At 32.8% G+C, this 19,600-nt stretch overlaps 1 protein-coding gene and 1 long non-coding RNA gene across 41 annotated transcripts in view; one reads left to right on the top strand and one right to left on the bottom strand.

Moving 5' to 3' along the window:
* The window catches only part of LOC108000314 (uncharacterized), a 252,647-nt gene that overhangs the window by 181,971 nt on the left and 51,076 nt on the right, over positions 1-19,600 (bottom strand). For 12 of the 40 annotated variants that reach the window (XR_009833082.1, XR_009833076.1, XR_009833075.1 and 9 more), the window contains one exon: positions 5,761-5,814. Coding sequence is in view for 5 of the 40 variants with exons in the window: in XM_062086478.1 (XP_061942462.1) it covers positions 5,761-5,814 (54 nt within the window). In the remaining 35 variants the exon portion in view is untranslated. Of the gene's footprint in view, positions 1-3,457; positions 3,555-3,838; positions 5,500-5,760; positions 5,815-6,504; positions 6,713-13,859; positions 15,261-16,964; positions 17,842-17,895; positions 18,984-19,600 lie in introns of those variants that run through there. The other 28 variants (XR_009833063.1, XR_009833056.1, XR_009833061.1 and 25 more) reach the window with 15 other exon arrangements.
* On the top strand, positions 6,720-12,031 carry LOC108000318 (uncharacterized). The gene is made up of 2 exons (XR_001766510.3): positions 6,720-7,034; positions 11,381-12,031. It is a non-coding gene; the product is annotated as an uncharacterized LOC108000318 (long non-coding RNA).

The raw sequence follows: 19,600 nt of genomic DNA, 5'->3' as shown, positions 1-19,600 counted from the left end.
ATGAAAAAAAAAAAAACAAAACGTAAATTCAATTTCCTGTCTTTCTGATCGAGGTTGTAATTTCATCGTTGCTCCATTTCATTGGAATATTAATAAGACCGGTTGGTTTAAGACAGTTATTTACGATTTCTTAAACAACTCCTGTACAAGGCCATCGCGAGATGAAGAATCTTGATCGCGAGCCACATAAAAAGAGACAAGACGCCATTATTGGTTTGGAACAGCTGCCTGCACGAAGAATTTTATTCAAAATTATGTACAATTTTATTAACTGCATTGATAAAGTTTGACGATTAACTCGGTTGTAATAACAAACATGGCAAGTGGTTCTTAAACAAACGATAAAAGGAAATAATGAAAGAAAAAAGGGAATGGAGAAATGTAAAAAAGAATTGGAAAAAGAAAAAAATGCTTTGAAATTTATGTACGTTGTGCAATCAATGGCAGATTTAATATATCGTGATATTGGTTAATTTATTTTCGAAATTTTCAATTTGAAAATTTTAATTAATATTTTTGCGATTTTCAATGTAAAATTTATCATTTTTGTTTTTATATTTTATCGTCGATCTGATTAATTATAATTTATCAGATGCAAATATCTGGATATGCGATCGCCATTGATAAGCAAATTAACATTAAACATTTTGGATTTTTTTTTCTCAAATCTCACTTTTTAAATCCTCATAAAAATAATTAATATTAAAACTTAATCCCTCATAACGCGATATAAATAATATTCTCATGATTCTTCAATTTTTATTCTCTTTTTGCAAAAAGTTTACTGAATTATTTTTTATAATTCGTTTTTATAATTTTGTTTTTATAATTCGACAAATCCAAAAAAAAAAAAGAAAAAACAGAAAAAATAATTATATTTTGATATTTGCACCATTAAATCAATATCGATATTACGATACGGCTGAGATATGTATATTTATTCATATGAAGATCAAAAAAAAGAGATAATCGACCAAAGTAGTTAAGGAATAAAATCGTCAAAACATGAAAAGCCGGTTTAGTAAAAGGGATGAAGATCATTTCATTGAGCGAAAACAGTAGAAGAGTTGCCAGAGTTAACTGAATTTTTACGAATGTTTCTGTTGAGTCTTTGAATGAATCTGTTTTATGGTATTCGATTAAATTTATTTTTATTATGTTTTGTCAACCATTTTAGGATTTAGGAATTTAGAAAAAAAGTTAATTTGAAATTATTAACATAAATAACATTCTAAAAAATCCAAAAATTTAGGAATAATTAGAAAAATATTCCATAGAATCAAAGAATTTGGGGAAAAAAATTAATTTAGAATTTCATTTTATAAAAATTCTTTTCTTGAATATCAAATTTATCGAATAAAAAAAATTATTATTATTCTTTTGAGAATATCCATGTTTCTATAACGAAAAATAATTTAAAGTAAAATTAACAAAATTATAAGATAATTCGATGCAAATTAAATAAAAAGAAAACACTCCCAAATTTTTCGCTAATAATGCATCTAAAAAAAAAAAAAAAGACATACAATGTTTACTAAGGTATGTATCATAAAACACTGATAACTTATTCTATCTTGTCTGACCTTTTCAACATGCCGACCGTGAAAGAAAGGAAGGAAAAACGAGCGATAAATTGGAAAAGAATTCCTGACAAGCCAGAGAAAGCTGTCGCGTAAAATCGGTTCACCGAGCGACGATAGACGTTTAAACGTCTTTTAGAAAACTCTCGAGAGAATCCTCTTCCCCACTGAACAGCGACTCGAAGAACGCAGATAAGAAACTATTTCCTGCTTTCGATACATGTGATCCCTTTTCTACACTTCCATTTTCATCAAATCGCTTCACCAAAACAACTCTGGTTTCGTTTTTTTTTTTTCGTCCATACATTTTAAAGAAATCCTCTCGTCAATCAACTGGTAACAGTTTCTTTAAGATAATATGTTCTTCATGATAACAGTTCCTTTAAGATAATATGTTCTCGTTATTATCTCTGGATTATCATTTATGATCTCATGATTTTTTTCCATAATGAATTTCTTTTTTTTTCTCAATTTATTTTTATGATTCTTGACATATATTTTTTGTTTCTTGTACAATTATTGTGATGTATAATTATCTATATAATCCAGCGAAAAATTTATTTAGATACATATTAAGTATATTATAGTTAATAGTAATTCATATAAATTACTAAAATAACTACTAGGAATAATTTTTATATATTTTTTTCTCTATACTTAAATCTTACATGTTTAAATATATTACGTTTGAATAAGCTGAATTAAAATAAATAATTCCTTTATAAATTTCAATGCAAAAACTCGAAAATATCAAGAAAAATATCTTAATGATATATCGATATACGTTTTTTTGTTTTCTCTTATATTTTTCAATATCCTCTTATATCAACAAATTTTTTCTGTAAATAAATAAATTAATGAATAAGTAAATAAATATAATGGCAAAGAAAAGATTAAAAATAAAAAAGTAATAACTCAAAGAAAAAAAAGAACCAATGAAAAAGGAACTGAGCAGCTATTCGCAAAAGGAACAGGCTAGGCGGTGATAAGAATGAATTTCAAGAGAAACCGAAATATTTTCTTCTTTTTTCTTCTTTAAAAGCAATTCAATCCTTTGACTTATTTGGTACGCGATTTACGCATTGGTAATGGTCCACCTATTTTCCATTTTGTTTACTATATACCTATATATCTTCGTCTCACCGCCTGTTTCAGAGCAAGGCTGAAATATCACATCCATCCTTATCCCTCCTACTATTCTTACTTCTCATATTGCCATCTTCCTCTTTTCCTTTCGGCCGTGTATTTATTATCTCCTTCTAACTTAAAGAATAACTCCCTCCTCGTCGATCGTTTTGGCCGGGCTCACGGTTGCTGTTCAACCAGCGGAAGCCAGCTAGACGGCTCGGAAGTGAGGTTCTCCACCTTCCTACCTTGTCAAAAAACCGTAGACATGACAAGGACGCGTGGTCTGGGATAGCCAATCAGAGCAAGGCTGTTCTTCTGGCCGCCGATCAATGCGAAACTCCTCTGTACCGACGTGTACAGGGTGTGCTGTTTGTCGGGAGAGAGAGACCCAGCCCAATCTCTAGCCAGCGGAAGCGAAGCTCCTGCAATTTCGACACTGTTGCCCAATGCAACCGCCATGTCATTTTGTATTGGAGACCGAGTACATCGTAGTCTTCTTTTCTCCTTTATTTTTCTTTTTTTACCGAATGACACGATGTCTCTCTTTTCTTTTACTTCTTTCTTTTCGATTTTTGAGATTGCAATACGATATATCCGCTTACCGGTGTGAGTAGAATCGAATCTTGATTATATTTTTTTCATTTTTTTTTGTTCATTGTTGTTGACTTACGTGATAGGAACGCTGATGCGATTCTTGACTCGAGGACACGTTCCACGGGAAATGTATTGCACGTGTTGAATTTCGTGAATTTTGTTTTTTTTTGAAGATGAAAGGTGAATATTTAAATGAAAAAAAATCGAGTTTTGAAATATTTAGATTCGAATAATTAGGTGCCATTTGATCATCTGAAAATCCGTTTTAATTGTTAAAAATAGAATATATATAATTTCTCAATTGACAAAGAGGATCATTTCCATCGTAGAATAACTAGCTTTATTATTTTTAGTTTAGAAATATATGATTATTAAAAGTAATAGTACAAGTTATTAATTATTAAAATGATCTCTTTACAAAATCAATTTACAGATTGAGAACCACTTCACTCAAATGAGAAACGAGAAAATTTCCTCCTTGTCCATTCCGCAGAATTTCTTTTCAGCAATTTATAATAGAATAAAGAACCTGATACCTTATATAAAGAACACTGTGTACTCCCAATGGAATGTCAAAAGTAAATACTTTTTCAAGATAATTGTCATATTACATTTTAATCCGGACGTCATATTCGTCGAAGAATCGCACGGAATGACGAACGACCAGTTCATAAAACAAGAAGGACCAAAGATTACAAGGGAACTATCACGTTGGTCCATTCGTCATATTCGAAAATTCCGCAGTCCTTTACCGTAGCCCCATCAAATTTTATTCCGGGTAATACGCAGCGGCAACGTCGTTCGGAATACGTGACCTTTCCAAGCAACTGTGTATCCATCCAAATTGGATATCGGACGAAGTTGTTATCGGGTAAAAGCTAAGATTATGCGCTACCGAATGCGAAACGAAGAATCGAACGGATATTCAATTTGCTTTCTAAACAAATGTATCCATAATATTGAAAGTTGTCGTAATGCAACTGTTTTTTGCTTTCAGTTTAATTAAACGAAGAGTTTCGAAAATGACCACGTTATTACCTTGGATCTTGGCAAATATATTCATTCGTTGTTTGCTTGAGTCATCCCCACCAATTGGAAGAATCTAACTTGAATCCAGTGAAGCAAATAATTTCACACCGATACAAGATAAATTTCTTTAAATAGTTTGAGTTGAGTTTTCGCTAGCCGTCTTTTCTAATAAAATGAAAATAGAATTTTATGATTCTACAAAATATGCTCGTGTTCGTGGTTGATGTTAAACTGTGAGCTTATAACGAATAAATATTGCAATTAGAAGTAGTATATCTCTCTTTTTCTAATTCGTCCAAGTTCGGCTAAACTCGTTCGAATTCGTGTTGTATAGTCTACTCTTCTATTCGAATCTAAGCGTCACTAGTAATAATTGCACATGTAGTTCTTCTTCTATATAGTTCTTCATCTAGTAAAATTTTTTTTTTGTTCGTTTTAAATAAATGATTTATTCAATTCGTGTCACAAAAATATGTTTTTAATTAATAGTGAGTTCAATATCAACGAAAATAATGAAATTTTTTTATATGCTTTTCTTCTTTACGTATGATTAGATTATCTAGAAAAATTTTTTATGCTTCGTTCGCCATGTTTCGAACTTTACTCGCTCGCTCGTTCGACGATTATTTCTATACCGTAAAGCAATTTCTGAAAAGCTATTTCTCGAGAAGTATTTTCAGCGTGATGGTTCGTATAGATACGCGATTCTTTCTACTTTGCCTCAACTGATCTACATAGAAAGCCGAAACGTTTTACCAATCCTTTCGTTCGTCTCATGCGCGCGTCTCCACTTGCCCCATTACGTCTCTCATCTTGCAACTTCTTGACCTATCTGTTCCATAAAAATAGACCGCTTCCTTCCTCTCGATTGTTCCTCGATGGAAACTGTTCTGAAAGTGGTCGAACACCTTCGTGCCATGGTTGATAACTAACTCCATTAATACAAACAGTCTACGAAGACTCTCATTTTCCTTTTCTTTTTTGTTTTTTTTATTATATAACGTTTTTTATTCTTTTTATTCTTTTTTATTCTTGGGAAATTTATTTGCATTTGCAATATTTGAAATTGAATAATTATTTTGAATTTTTATATTTTTAAATATTTTTCTTCAGTGAAAGATAATTGAAAGTTGAGGTTATGTCAACAAGAGAAAAGTTTTCAAAGATACTGAAAAGAAATCATGGGAATAAATGGTGAATTTCGAGAAAAAAGGAAAAAAGAAAAAAGGTTTCTAGTATTATTTAATCTAATATATTATTTTGATGTTTGTCTGATATTTGTACAGTTATTAATTTATTCGTTATGTGAGTTTTCTTTTTATTCAAAGTTGAATTAATTTGGTAAATTCTATCATAATATTTTGTTTTTTCTTATGAGAATTTGACGCAGAATATAATTATAGATATCTGCTCTGATTTGAAGACTTACCCATTGGATGCTGGACCGCCAAATTTTCGTTTTCGATAATGTCGGTACACTCATCTGAAACAAAAAAAAAACAAAATATTAACTCTAATACTTAATTCTTTAAATCTTATTAAAAAAAACATTTAATTTATATATCAAAAGAAAATTTTTTAAACATAATTAATATAAACTGCAATATAACTAAATTATATTTGAATAATTTAACAAAAAAAATAATATCATGTTCTTATCACATAAGATTTAAATAAAATATAAATTTGCCAAAAATTGTGTCAAGGATTGTAACGAAACAAATTTTTGCAATATATCTGTAACAGTAAAGCATATAAATATAAAAGAAATATGAAGTATAAAATATTGTAATATATGCGATAACATAAATAAATAGCATATTACAAAAATTGAAAAAATGCTAAGAATTAACAAAATCTTTGTTCGATTTCCATTTCAATATTAATTTATATAAAATATGTATCTTTATAAAAATTTATAGATTATTATTATTTATTATTATATATATTATATATTCATTATTATTAAATATTATTATAAGAATTTTCATAATTTAAATATATCTGTTTTAAAAATAAATATTTTATGTATTAAAAATAAATAAATGTTTTTTCCATCAAATAATTGAATAATATATACGACATAAGCTTTCAGAGGATTAAAATCTAATTCAATAATTAGATTTTATTAATTAAGAATAATTTCTATCATAATCTTTATTCATAAACTTACAATGTTCGTTGTACGTTGCAGCTCATCTTCAAACAATAAATAATATTAATTATCGATTGACACAAACGAAAAATGTGTATTTAATACGCGGAAAAAATCGACGTAATAGAATAAACTAACCAAATCGAGTATTAAACATCGATCGATGCTCGCTGACTCGATACATCACGATATCGCATAGACCACGAAGCGCGACGTGCGCACGCGTACATCAGCTTGTTCATTACTCTGATTCAATATGGCGACTTTGCCACTTTTTCTATCCCTACTCTGGCCAACTGCCTGTCAATTGTTACTAAATAGTGTTACATCTATCCAATTCAATCGAGTATATACACCATTATATACACCATGAATATTTAGTACGCGTGCCGACTGTTGCAACGGTGACGTGCCTTTTCCCGTTAACCTTGATATTCTGATTCATTGACCAATGAGTTTTCTGGACGATAATAATAGAGAAAAATTTCCTGTGAAACAATCGTATAAGAACGGAAGAATATTTCGTTTTTTGGAGAAAGGAGTTAACGGTAAGAAATTTCGAATGACATAAAATTGCATGAGAGTTAAACTTATTTAATATTTTAAGTAGTGTTTGTATATGTAAAAATAAGATTTAATATCGGAAATTATAATTTATCTTTTATTTTTCTTACTGTGCATCGTAATTAGCGATTCCTAATTAGAAAATAAATGAGATAGTATAATAATTGTTATTCTTAGGAATGAGAGATGATATTTATTATATCTATAAATCTTATTTTTTTGATATATAACCTATATAATTTAATTTAAAAGCATTGCATATTCTACTAATCAGTAATTCGTAATATTTTTAAATTGTGTTTATTTTTTATAAACTCACAAGTATATTTAGCTGTAAGAATATGAAATTCGATATTTATTCTACCTTTGCCGAAAATGACAGTTAGCCAAAAACGAAGAAAAATTGAGAGTTCAAGTATTTAAAGAAATTTATGAGGTATTGTTAGTGTGAAATTGTTCGCCTCACTGAAATAACCTCTGATAATACATTCACTAGAGAAAAGCTCGAGCATATAATGAATAATATTATCTATCTGTTATCGTACATTTTACTAGGCATTGCAACTTGGAAACTGGGCGAAATAATCCCTATAAGCCTAAAATTTGCGGTAGAAAACGCAAGTCTTTAGCGATGAACTATGCAATTTAACATTCATAACTTGCATAAAATATGTATTAAGCGACAGTCGAGGTTCAGTTTGGTTCATGATAAAAAGAAATACGCAAGCTTATGCCAGGAAACGAAACATTAAGAAAACTGAGAAACGAGCAATAAGAAGGCAGCGTGTCAGCTCATTAAACCGGCCGTAGAAAAGGACCACAAGTCGATCGTTTTTCGTGCAATTCGTGTCCTTGTGTAAAATAAAACAAATAATGCTATTACAAGTTCATTTAAAGTGCAAATCAAAATTTTTTTTCTTTTACTTATCGAGTTGTAAAAGGTAGATAAGGGTAGTCAGTTTAAGAGAATAAACTTGTAAAAGGAACGATAATATGTTATTAAGAGGTTAAGTTAATCTCGCGTCATTAAGCCTCGAACGCGAGTAATGAAACAATCGAAAACAGCTTCGATTGATTATTTTCGAATCAAGTTCGATTCAAAATATAAATATAATGCAAATTTAATAAAATTTAAAAATATTTCTAACCATATTATTAATAACTAATCATCACAATAACTAATAATAAAATTTTAGTATATAATAGTATATAATAGTATATAAGCAACACTTTTTAATCATTTATGTAATTATAAATATATTCTGTCATGGAATATACTTACAATATATATATAAAAATATTTTTCCTTTTAGAAGGAAAATAAAAGGGATAATATCTGTAAAAATATTCAAGAGATCAGAGGAATCAGTCGATCGATAATGACATCCATTTCATTTCACCGTAATTATGAGATAGATGTTTCGCTTGAATTCGCTCGAAAAAGGATTAATTGAAAAGCACCACTCTTCAAGTGGTTGGCAAAGTAACTCGATATCGAGCCGAATTTATTTTCATTCGGCTATTTCGTTTCGATTCGTTCGATATATTCCCGAAGAAGGCTAGCCACCAATGGTACGAGAGTAGTATATCGCTTCGATATAAAGCTCGACCATTCGATGTATTTAACCGCGCAGACGTACTTGAACATAGTAACATATATATCGGCAATTCTTTTACCTCCTCTCGCCGTTTCGCTTTATGTATCCCGCGAAAGTGCGCAAGCCGCTTTACTACTCGAAAAGAAGTTCCTGCCAGAAGAAGCAACGGTAGAGCAGCACGGTGGAATCAGCCCTGTGCAACCGCCGCGGGCTCAATATCTAAACAGGAAATTTCCGTGCACACCAGAAAACGTAGCTAGAAATGTATGTACGCGAATCCGGCGAATGTAAAATACATAGTAAATGTACCGCAGAGATGGACTAAGGAAATTGCATATTTAAATGCGGATAAAAAGATCCTAATCCTCAGAAAAAAGAATGTCTTCGCTCAGATAATATAAATAATCCTTCCGTGAAATTTTATGTAATACAAATGTTTTATCATTCTGAGTGCATTTTATTAGATTATGTAATCTTCTTTCACGTTTTTTTAATTTTTGAATCAAATGTAGAAAACTAAACTTCCTATAACTTTTAAGCTATTGTATAAATTGTACATTCTATAAAGATCGATTAATTTCACTTAATTTTCTGACATTTTTTCGTGTGATATTTCAATAATTTCAAAAACTATTTTGTAAATTTTTAATATAGAATGTCCCAAAAATGTAAGAAATTGGAGATTCCTGATATAATTTCATGCAACATTTTCTTTTGGAAAATCTTTCGAAACAGCTCTGTTAACGTGATATTAATAAAATTAATACATTTATTACAAAAAATACTAGTCAATCACGAATTCTAAATCACTCGAGCCATGATGGTAGTGGTGGAATATGTGCCGTCGGCCGAACACGGTAAGTTCAAGCAATAGTTGTCGAAAAAGTCTGAAGTTGAATAATAAATATTTTTTTATCGAAAAAAATTATATCGAATTAACATCTTATTTAAGAATTAAATGGAAAAATTCAAGAATGAATAAACTAATGATTTATCGCTCCTCCTTTTTCATTCCCTCTCTTTATTACTTTTCTCTTCTCTTCCTTTATCAATTCCTCTTTACTCATTCGTTTATCAATTTCACTTCATACCCTTATTTATCAATTCTCGTTCATTGCCTTTTTTATTTTTACGCTTCTCTTTCTTTACTCGTCCAAATATTATTTATCGTTCTTATTTGTTTTATTTTATAGAAATTAATAATTAAATAATTAATTAGTTTATTTTTTTATCTATTTATTCGAATAATTTTTTTTATAAAAAGATATTTGTTACACTCAATAGATTTCTTTCGACACATATTGTTTGTTCGTGTTCGACCAACATGTTCAATTATCATCATAGTCTATACACTTCGTGATTCAGTGATATTTGCACAAAGAAATCATATTACCTCAATTAACATATCCTAATATCTTTGGAACACTCTGTATACAGAGTGAACTAGAGTTTCAACCCCCTGGGATTTTAATAAGATGAAAACAAGATCCTCTGGCCTCCGCGCGAAATCTGGCGTTAAATTCATCCGTAATGTAGCGTCAACGATGAAACGAGGATAAACTTGGACTTATTAAAAATATTCTCTCACATCCCTACACAGCTGATTAATTCCAACTTTTACAGTTGCTTCAAAAAACATTTTCTCATCGCTGACAGAATCACGTAATCCATCCGAGCCACCTTCATAAAAACTCGTTTGAAAGTGTACACCTTTTGCCCGTAGCTGTGTCGAGTTTCTGGTATATACGATATCGTGGAAATTGGTTGATAGATGCACACTTCCTCGCGCTCGCTTTACGAGACACGCATTCCAGTTTTTCGCCAGGTCCAACATAGACGGAAATGGGTTTCCAGTGTTTACAGGTCGAACCACGAGACCCAAGATCCTCGTTCCCTCGACCGAGAAATGATCATAGGTAAATGCATCGCCCGGACAGGCCAATTGCCTCTCAACTTCCCGCCCCTCCCCAAGTTGAGCCGGTTATTCGGGCCAAACGAACTAAATGTTAGGTTAGGTAGGGGAATATTGATGAGCTGTGTGCAGGGTTGGGTGAAGGAAATGCTAGCCAGCCATAGTTCGAATACGTCGTGCGCCGCCATGTTTTGAACTGTTGCTTCTATTTTTTTTATTCCTTTTTTCGTTCTATTCGTATATCGATATTGCTCGAGTTTTGAAAGCTTCGTGATCAATTTTAACAATAATATATTCCGGATAAATTATAGGATAAATGTGACAAGAAGATGATCGTAAATTAATTTTTTTACAAATGTTATTTGAGTTTTAGAAACTTTATGACTAATTTTAATAAAGTAATGGATATATATATTCTATAGGATATTGCAATTATTAAATAGTCGTAGTTAATATCTCTTTGAAAATATTAAAATATAAAGTAAAAATTACAGTTGATTCTTTGAAATGTGCATGCAGATTATCATTTAGATTTTTCATTTAAGATAAATCGTTATTGTTAAAATAATTATTAAGATTTGCAATATATTTGCGTGATAAATTCGTACGATAACCGATTTTAACCTTTCCTCCTTTTAATTGATCGTTATAATTATCAGATTATCAATTTCACAGAATACACAGAATATGGATTATCGGCATTAAATATTCATAATATAAATTTGCGCAAAAACAGACTAAATCGAGATTATTTTCACATGTTATTACTCGTGTATACTATGTATATTATATATATATATATTTTTTGCTCTTTTCGCAGAATAATGGAAAAAATTCCCGGGATTTGCATGCAGCCATCAACCTACACGCAATTCACGGATGCGATGTTATCACAGACTCGCAAAAAAAAAATTGTTGCACCGGAATTCCATTAAAATTTTTTACTCCGATAATGAAAATGAATACGAAAGAGGATATTCACAAAGCTATGTGCACACACTAGAGGAAAACTTCCTGTCAAACGTTAATTATTAATCTTAACGTTAATTAATTGTTAAAATGTATTAAAGAAGAAATAAGATTTTCGCATTATAATTGAGAAATTAAAAAACTTGTAAATGAGAAAATTAAAATTCATAAGTATATTATAAATAAGTTAATATTCAAAGATGAAATTTTGTTACAATTTTGTTTCTAATAGAAAAAGGGAATTATCAAATAAAATTTTCTTATGAAAAAAATGTTGCCACGATATAAATTTGCAGTGAAGAGAAAAGAAAAATTAATTATTGATTATTATAATGTGAATGATGAAAAATTTACTTGGAAAAAAGTAAAATTTTGTAGGGTATAACAATAATTCAAACGAAAAAAGAAGAAAATGAAGGAAGAAAAGGTCTTATCATAAAAAGAACAAACTTTCTTGATAAATCTGATAGAAGCAAAGATCAAAATAAATTGTTTGAAGGGAGACGCATTATACCAAAACTTTTATAATTCCTTCAATAATTCCTTCCACATTTTTTCTTTCATTTTTTCCGTCTATCATCAAAGTAAACGAGCCATTTGTCGAGTTTCGCATAATTTTTCAACATTTTCATCAGCATCGAATTTTCCATACGTGAGAGCACGTCGTATTCGTGTCATATTCATCAAGAATAATTGTGTTACTTTTTATTGTATAAACTTTTTTTAAGATATAATAAGACATTGTATATATTCTGTCAAAAAAATTTTGATATGTAAATATTTTGTATATAAATGAATTAAAATAATATAGACATAAAAAAATATTTGCACTTTTTTATCAATTATAAAATAACGATCTAAATCTCTATCGTTTTAATATATATCTATTAAAAGGTGATTTAGAATTCAAATTTCAAGAATCTTCATTTATAATTTTAATGTAGGGAAATGAATGTATCTTTCATCGAAGAAATATCAAACGAGGCAGAATCAAGACAAGTAAAACACATTAAAACATAAAAAGTTAAAAGATAAAATAAATAAAAAGTTACATATTAGAAATTGAGGTTATAATATACTTTACTTTATTTATATACTTTTTTTATATATGGATGTAAGAAAAATTATCTTGTTTGCAAATATCATCCTCATCTCTTCATCTCATAACAAAAAAAAAAACGTTTCTACACCATCGTAATACGAAATAATATTTCACGCGTGCAAATTTGCAACAATTGCACGAAACTGAATTGGTGTAATCAATCGGATGCGCGCGCAACAAACTGCGCAGCAATATTGCGCATGCAAAATTTACAAATCCAACATGGCGATGACATTTAATTTAATCACAACCAGAGATGGCACGTATACGAACGAAAGTTTCGATCGAGGAGAGAATCCATCGATCTACCTGCGAGTATTCTAGAAAATTTTTTCCTTTTAATATCTTTCTCGCGTTCGAAATTCAAGAAGATTATTTTTCTTAAATCCTTCGAGATTATCACAGAGAGCCAATTTAAGGAACATTGTGCATTTCCTTTTTGTGACGAGGCCCGGCCAAGAATTCCTAATGAGGCTGGATAAACGTCATTTATCCCTTAATTGCAAAGAAATACATTTATTCCGAGGATCGCAGGTAGGATGAAATCCCCCCGCTGGATAATTTAACGCGCGCCACCGCGAATAATTTAATTACGTGGAATCGCCGTGCTTCTCTGCACGAGCGAGCTCGGCCAGGAGAGTGAATTAAGACTAATTTGAGATAAGAGGGAAAGAGAGACCTATCACCCGCCCTCTCTTTCCTTCTCACCTCAAATTAGCCTTTATTCTTGCGCGGTTTGAACACTCTGCTCGAATTATAACCTTTAAGCCTCGAAGATAACTTCAATCGTGGAAATTCGGCGGATAGATTCAACGACGTGATATTTCGAAATAAGTTCGAATAGATATTCCATTTTTAATTAATTTATCGAGGATCTGTTATTAAATTATTTCTTTAAAATTCACTCATGGAACGTACCTCGTACTTCGAGGGGAAAACGTATTACCGAAGGATCAAAAGGAATATATAAAACGGAATGAAATAGCGCAAGCATAAAATGATAAAGCCACGAAATGCTCGGACACGGGTTTTCCTGCAAAGATCGCCAACCTATCCGCCATTGAATCACGTAGGATCGAATCTTATTACCCTTCTACGATCTATTCGCGGAAAATAAATAAATCCAACACGATCGAAAACGTAATTTATTTCAAAATTGTTACCTCTTTTCTTTTTTGCTAAATTCACGATTAAAAATAAACGTTTTAAAATATCGAATTTCTCTTACCAATTTTTATTATCGATACTTTCTCGAAAGCGTGTAAACCGGATCGAAAGAGTCTCTTCAAAATAATAACAATAATCGCGGACACTTGCGCGCGCACTCGTAAACCCCGATTCTTAACAAAGAGATAACGTTTAAAAACTTGGCAACTCGAGCACCGCTCGCATAAAACTAACTTCTTTTTTCCAAGCTGAAACTTTTGCCGAAAACTTTCGCGGAGAATTGCTCTTTCCTGGTGGTGGACGGATGCAAAGGAGAGAGAGAAGAGGGAAAGAAAAGAAGAAAGAAGAGAAGAAAGGAGGAGGAAAGGGTCGGCGACCTAACGGGATCAATCTCTCCCCCGGATTGCTGGTCAGGTGTCATTTGGAAGAATGATTTTGATCCCCGATCGAAGTCTGTTAAAAGAAAAAAAGAGGAATCTCTCTGACCAGGTATATGGGAAAGGGTTGAACCGTGATTTTTTCTGGTTTCTTCCCGCTCCTTTTATATACGTGGCTCTCCGGGTGGCGATTTTTTTTGGTCAACCGAAAGGGGAAAAAATATTTTTGCTGCCATAATAAATCATCCCGAGTTGTTCACCGTGTGCCAGCAGAATTCACGAAAGGGGGTTTTTTAGAATTTTAGAAGGAACGCTTTCTAAGATCGTCGGCGATTTTTCAATAAAAATAAATTGAATACGTTGATAAATAAACGAGAGATGAGAGAAAGCAGTTTCGAATCTCTTCTTATTTATTCCTCGAATTTTTGCCGCACCTTTCGTGCAACGACAAAACTCGCTTTATTACGTCGAGATTTTTTTTTATATCCCTTATCAGTTTTCCCTTCCCTTCGACGAACTGTTGCGCACAACACGCACGATTATTTCAGATATCGAGGACAGATAATTTCCAACGACGAAATAATCTTAATAATATAACAGAGCAAAGAGTGTGATGGAAAAATTTTTATCTATCTCCGCTGCCTCGATCAAGAAAAGAGGATTTTCACTCCTAAATAAAATTAAATAAAATACTCTTCCGAGATAAAATTATTAACCGTTCGAAAAACATTGAGGAGAGGGGGACAGAGACAGAGAGAGGAACGAACGCATTCGATATCTAAAATTGGATTAATAATATTTCGCGTTATTACGGATCCGGCGTTATCATCGGCATGACAGCTCGATCAACGTGATTGATTGATCGACTCGAGGCGGGGGGAGAAAAATTGCGCCTCTTATCGGGGCGGAATTCAATTAAACGCAAGGTTCGACAAGGGCAGGTCACGTTTCATTAAAATCATCGACATTTACGATTATTGGGATCCCCTAACCCTGAGATAAGGAGACGATCATTATTTACGTTACATTTTTACTCGCACGAATTTTCTTCCACGATCAAAACAGCCTCTTCACTTTCCCTAATGATACATTATAATAATTTCAAAATTATTTTTTGTATATTAAAAAAAAATGCTAGGATCGCGAGGAAGCAACGATTCGAAGGGAGGAAAATGGAGACAAAGCTGGCGAAATTGCGTTGCCGCGTAAGTCACGTCCGCCCCGAAAGAGGAACTTTCGGATCTCGTACTTTGTGGAGATTGGAATGCGCGATGGCCGTTTCCTCTCCCCTCCCCCCGCTCCTGTCCCCGCCCTTTTTTCCTGCGGCCGCCAGGAAAATGGACAGCCGTCCACCTTTCTCTCCGCCGCCATCCCCCCTCCCCGCCTTTGTCCCCAGATTATGGAATTGGACCAGATATTCCTCTGGGAAATGCCAGGCCGCGGATCATGGTAATGTACATTTATGGGAATAAGAGAGAGAGAGAGAGAGAAGTGACCAAGTCAGCGAAATGAAGATGAAGAAATCGAAGAGAAATCGTATTATTCCCTACGAGAATATATATATATATGTTTATGTATTTGGTATATTCTTTTCTCCCTTTGAAATTTCTCGAAACTGTCTCGAAAGTTTACCTACAGTTGGTATCTAATAAGAATGTTTATCGAAGTTTTATCGAGGATTTATTTCTTCTTATTATTATTTTTTTTAATAAGTATTTGGCACGACTCGAAATAAAATTGTAACAGTATCCGGATAATTTTAATCCCCGTTCGAAAGGAAACGAGGCTTTCGAATTGCCATCGGGTCTAAATACAGTCGAGAGGGTGGCATAAACTTCGTTTCGATGCAGCAGGAAATCCGCGGAATAGGAATTTCGCGGCGAATTAGTCGAGTCGCGCGTACCAACTTCCCGTCGGCCATAAACGTGCCATTTTCTTCTTCTTCTTCTGTTTTTTCTTTCGTCTTACCCTTTGCCTCGACCCGCGCGACATCTACGCGCGGTATCCGCGACTTGTCCGGTTGAAAACACGCTTCGAAACGTTCGAACGGTTATGGGCTTTGGAGAAGGGAACAAATTTTCTTCCACTTCCTATAAAGAATAAGAATAAGAGGCAACGTAAAAGACAACGTATATACAGGTTTTAGAGGTTTACAAATTTTCCTTTCCGTTTTCACAAGTACGCGACGCAACAATGAAAATCGTACTTTGCTACCGTTCGACGTCTCCCCAATGTCTCAAGCGCTTGGCCGACGGCACGTGAATTTTTGCACTTGCATCGAGATACGTACATTGGACGATTATTTCACGCAGAGAAAACAATTTGAGTATTTTTTTTTTCGAAATCGATTCTCGAGTTTGTTTTTTTCCTGAATTTTCTTTCTTTCTTTTTTTTTTGTAGAAATAAAATTTCGTTCTCCGTATACTTCTTCTAAAAAAAATACCAAAGATTTTCGATTACACGAAATTTAAAATTTTGAACAAATGAATTTTTAAACGAACGAATTTAATAATTTTTTAAATTATCAAGACAATTGTTTATAAAATATACCGATGGTCGGGAAAATTTCAGGGGAATCCGTTTTGAATATTTCCAGCAATGGAAGGCAGGGATTACACGGAACGAACGAAACAGAGGATATGACTTTTGGCCATTCCCGCCGTATCCGCATCACGAGTTTGACGAGCAACCTTGTTTACGGGCCAATTTCGCCCGGATACAAGCTGCGCGTGTGAAATACTATTTTTTTCCCCTTCCCTCCCCACCCCCTTTTCTCTCAGCGCGTAAAGTTTCAAATTTGCGCTCCAACCCACCACTTCCGGTATACACTTTCTCACACTCTCTCTTTCCTTTTCCACGCTTCCATTATTGACGGGATGGAAAAATAAAATTTCACGATTCCTATACGTGTATTCCTCTGATAATTGGCAAAGGTGTATCGTTTTCTAGGTGACGTTCTTCTTTTCTTTCTATTTACATCGATTTTTCTCTATTTCAGTAGAGAAAATGTACATTTCTTATTCTACATTTTCGAAGCGAATCAAGGGATAATTCTAAAAGAAATTAACAAAATTATAATTGCAAGATTTAATACGGTAAACGAAGGGGTTTATAATTATAATTTTTTAATTTAACAGATTTGTTATTGTTTATAACTTCTATTAAAAGGATCAGAATTTGAAATTTCCTTTTAAAAATAACGATTAAATAAAAATAAAAAGCTACTATTATTGTCCATTCAAAATTGAAAATTTGATACAAACTGTAATCGAGGGGATATTTTTTTTTTTAAATTCGTAGCTTACGAGACTCATTTTCTTTTTTTTTTTTTTTGAAGAATCTAAAAAGAAACAGAAATTTAATCGACAATTTTATGTCTAGAAGATTGGACCTCCCAGAAAAATCCTCCAATTAAATTTAATTTGATCTCCATTTTTCTTTTTTTTTTTTTACACGAAATATAGAATCACGGAAACGTCTCGAAAATGAGCAGAGACATTTTCTCTCGAATATACATCCGATGTTTATCAAAGCCGGTTCCCTCGAGTCTCCCCTCTCCAATGGTAAATAAGTCCTCTCTTACTTGGACCAAAATGTTATTCTTGCATCTTATAAACAAACGGCAACAATGTTCCTCGATTATTTATTTCGAGTTTCCGACAGAACCTGAAAAATTATAATTATTAGTCAATCGATTTGATTAATAATATTCTGATATACCTTTCCTATTTCCTCACCAGAAATTGCAAGGAAAAAAATTAATAAAAATTCTCTCAATATATATATATTCGCTCCTTGCAATAATAACAGCCTGTATATTATATAATCGATATATCGCGACTCCAAATCGAAGGAAAAAGAAAAGAAAAAATTGTCATCACACCTGGCCATCCACCCACGATGGCCATTTCGTCCGTTCGAGAAAATATCGAACGACATATACGTGGCCACGTACGAATTTTCGTGTTTGGCCGGGATCACGTTTGGATAAAATGGCGCCACGGAACCCCTGCTGGCGCCGATATATACACCGTTCTACGTGGTCTGGCTGTTCCTATTCCAGCAGCTGGTCGCGCGCTCGCTTGCACGTGGACGAGAAAAATCGTGAGCGTGTGTGTGGGGGCACGTACACTCGTGTGCTCGCGGGGAGGAGGAGGGGGGATGTGGCATACCTGAAATATACTCGCGATACGCTCCTCTATCTTGCATTGGCGCATCACGTGTGTCGCTGGCATCGGGATAGGTTAGGTTAAATTGGAAATTTTACAGTTGGATGTTGGATGGATTCTTCTGTTGGAGTTATTTAGTCGCGAAATTGCACGAATTGTTGTTACGAAAATAAGTTTCTCCAGAAATTTCCAGTCGAGAAATATATAATGGTCGAAATTTACGATCGATTCTTAATTTAAGAACAATGTATTTTGTAAAATGATCCGATCATTGTATATTCATCGATGAGAATTGTTATTTATTTCGTTCGTGCAAGTATACTGTAAAAATTTTTATAACTGTGAGTATAGCGGACTCTGCAAGGTACCCTCGAAGCTACAAATTACGGACTTCAATGCATCGTGGCTGCTTTCATACATATTTATGCCGGCCTCTCCAAGCCGATTCGAAGATGGCAGAGGAAAGCAAGAAAGTCGTGGAGTAATTCGCATGATGTCGAATTCCTTTTCGTGAATTTACGAAAATATCGTAAAAATTTATCCTTGATCGTGCGAATCTTATCTTAAGAGAAAGAAATTTTTCCCCTTTCATAATAATCGCGTTATTCGATTCAAAAAAGATTGTGAGACAAACATTTTGTAATTTTGTAATAAAGGAATCTAATTTGATAGATTCCTTTATTACAAAATTACAAAATAATTCATATCATTATCAATCATTATCAAAGAATTAAATAATTATTAAATAACGTCAAAACTTTTTTTAAACACCTATAACAAACAATTGTCATTTGCACTTAACGTTTAAAAATTTCCCGCGAAAATGGTTCGGCACGGAACAAGTTCCTTATCAAAAAAAAAAAAAAAAAAAGACCCTCCACGGAGAGTATTCGAATAGTTTTTGAAATAAAGAGGAAAGGTAGCCACCAGGAATAGTACCAGGAATATCCACCCTTGGGCAATTTACAAGGCATTACTTTTACGACGGAAGGACAAAGTGTTTCTTCCGTGATAAGTGGTGCAATGGACGGGACAGACTCTATTCGTCGTTAGGAGAGGAGGAGAAAGGAAAGAGAGAAGAGTCTGCGGTCGGAAAGGTCTTCTAGTGTGGGTATAGTGGCTCGTAAACCACGATCATTGCTTTATTACGTGCTCCCTGATGTGTACCCGCTAATTGTTAGGTGCGAACACATTTATAGGCAGGTCATCCGTCTATTTCTTTGATCTGTGGACGAGTAAACGTACCGCGATCATCT

The sequence above is a fragment of the Apis cerana genome, linkage group LG16 (assembly GCF_029169275.1).
Source record: "Apis cerana isolate GH-2021 linkage group LG16, AcerK_1.0, whole genome shotgun sequence".
Taxonomy (NCBI): Eukaryota; Metazoa; Arthropoda; class Insecta; order Hymenoptera; family Apidae; genus Apis; species Apis cerana.
The sequence above is the reverse complement of the archived record's forward strand: the minus strand, read 5'-3'. Positions and strand labels throughout refer to the sequence as shown.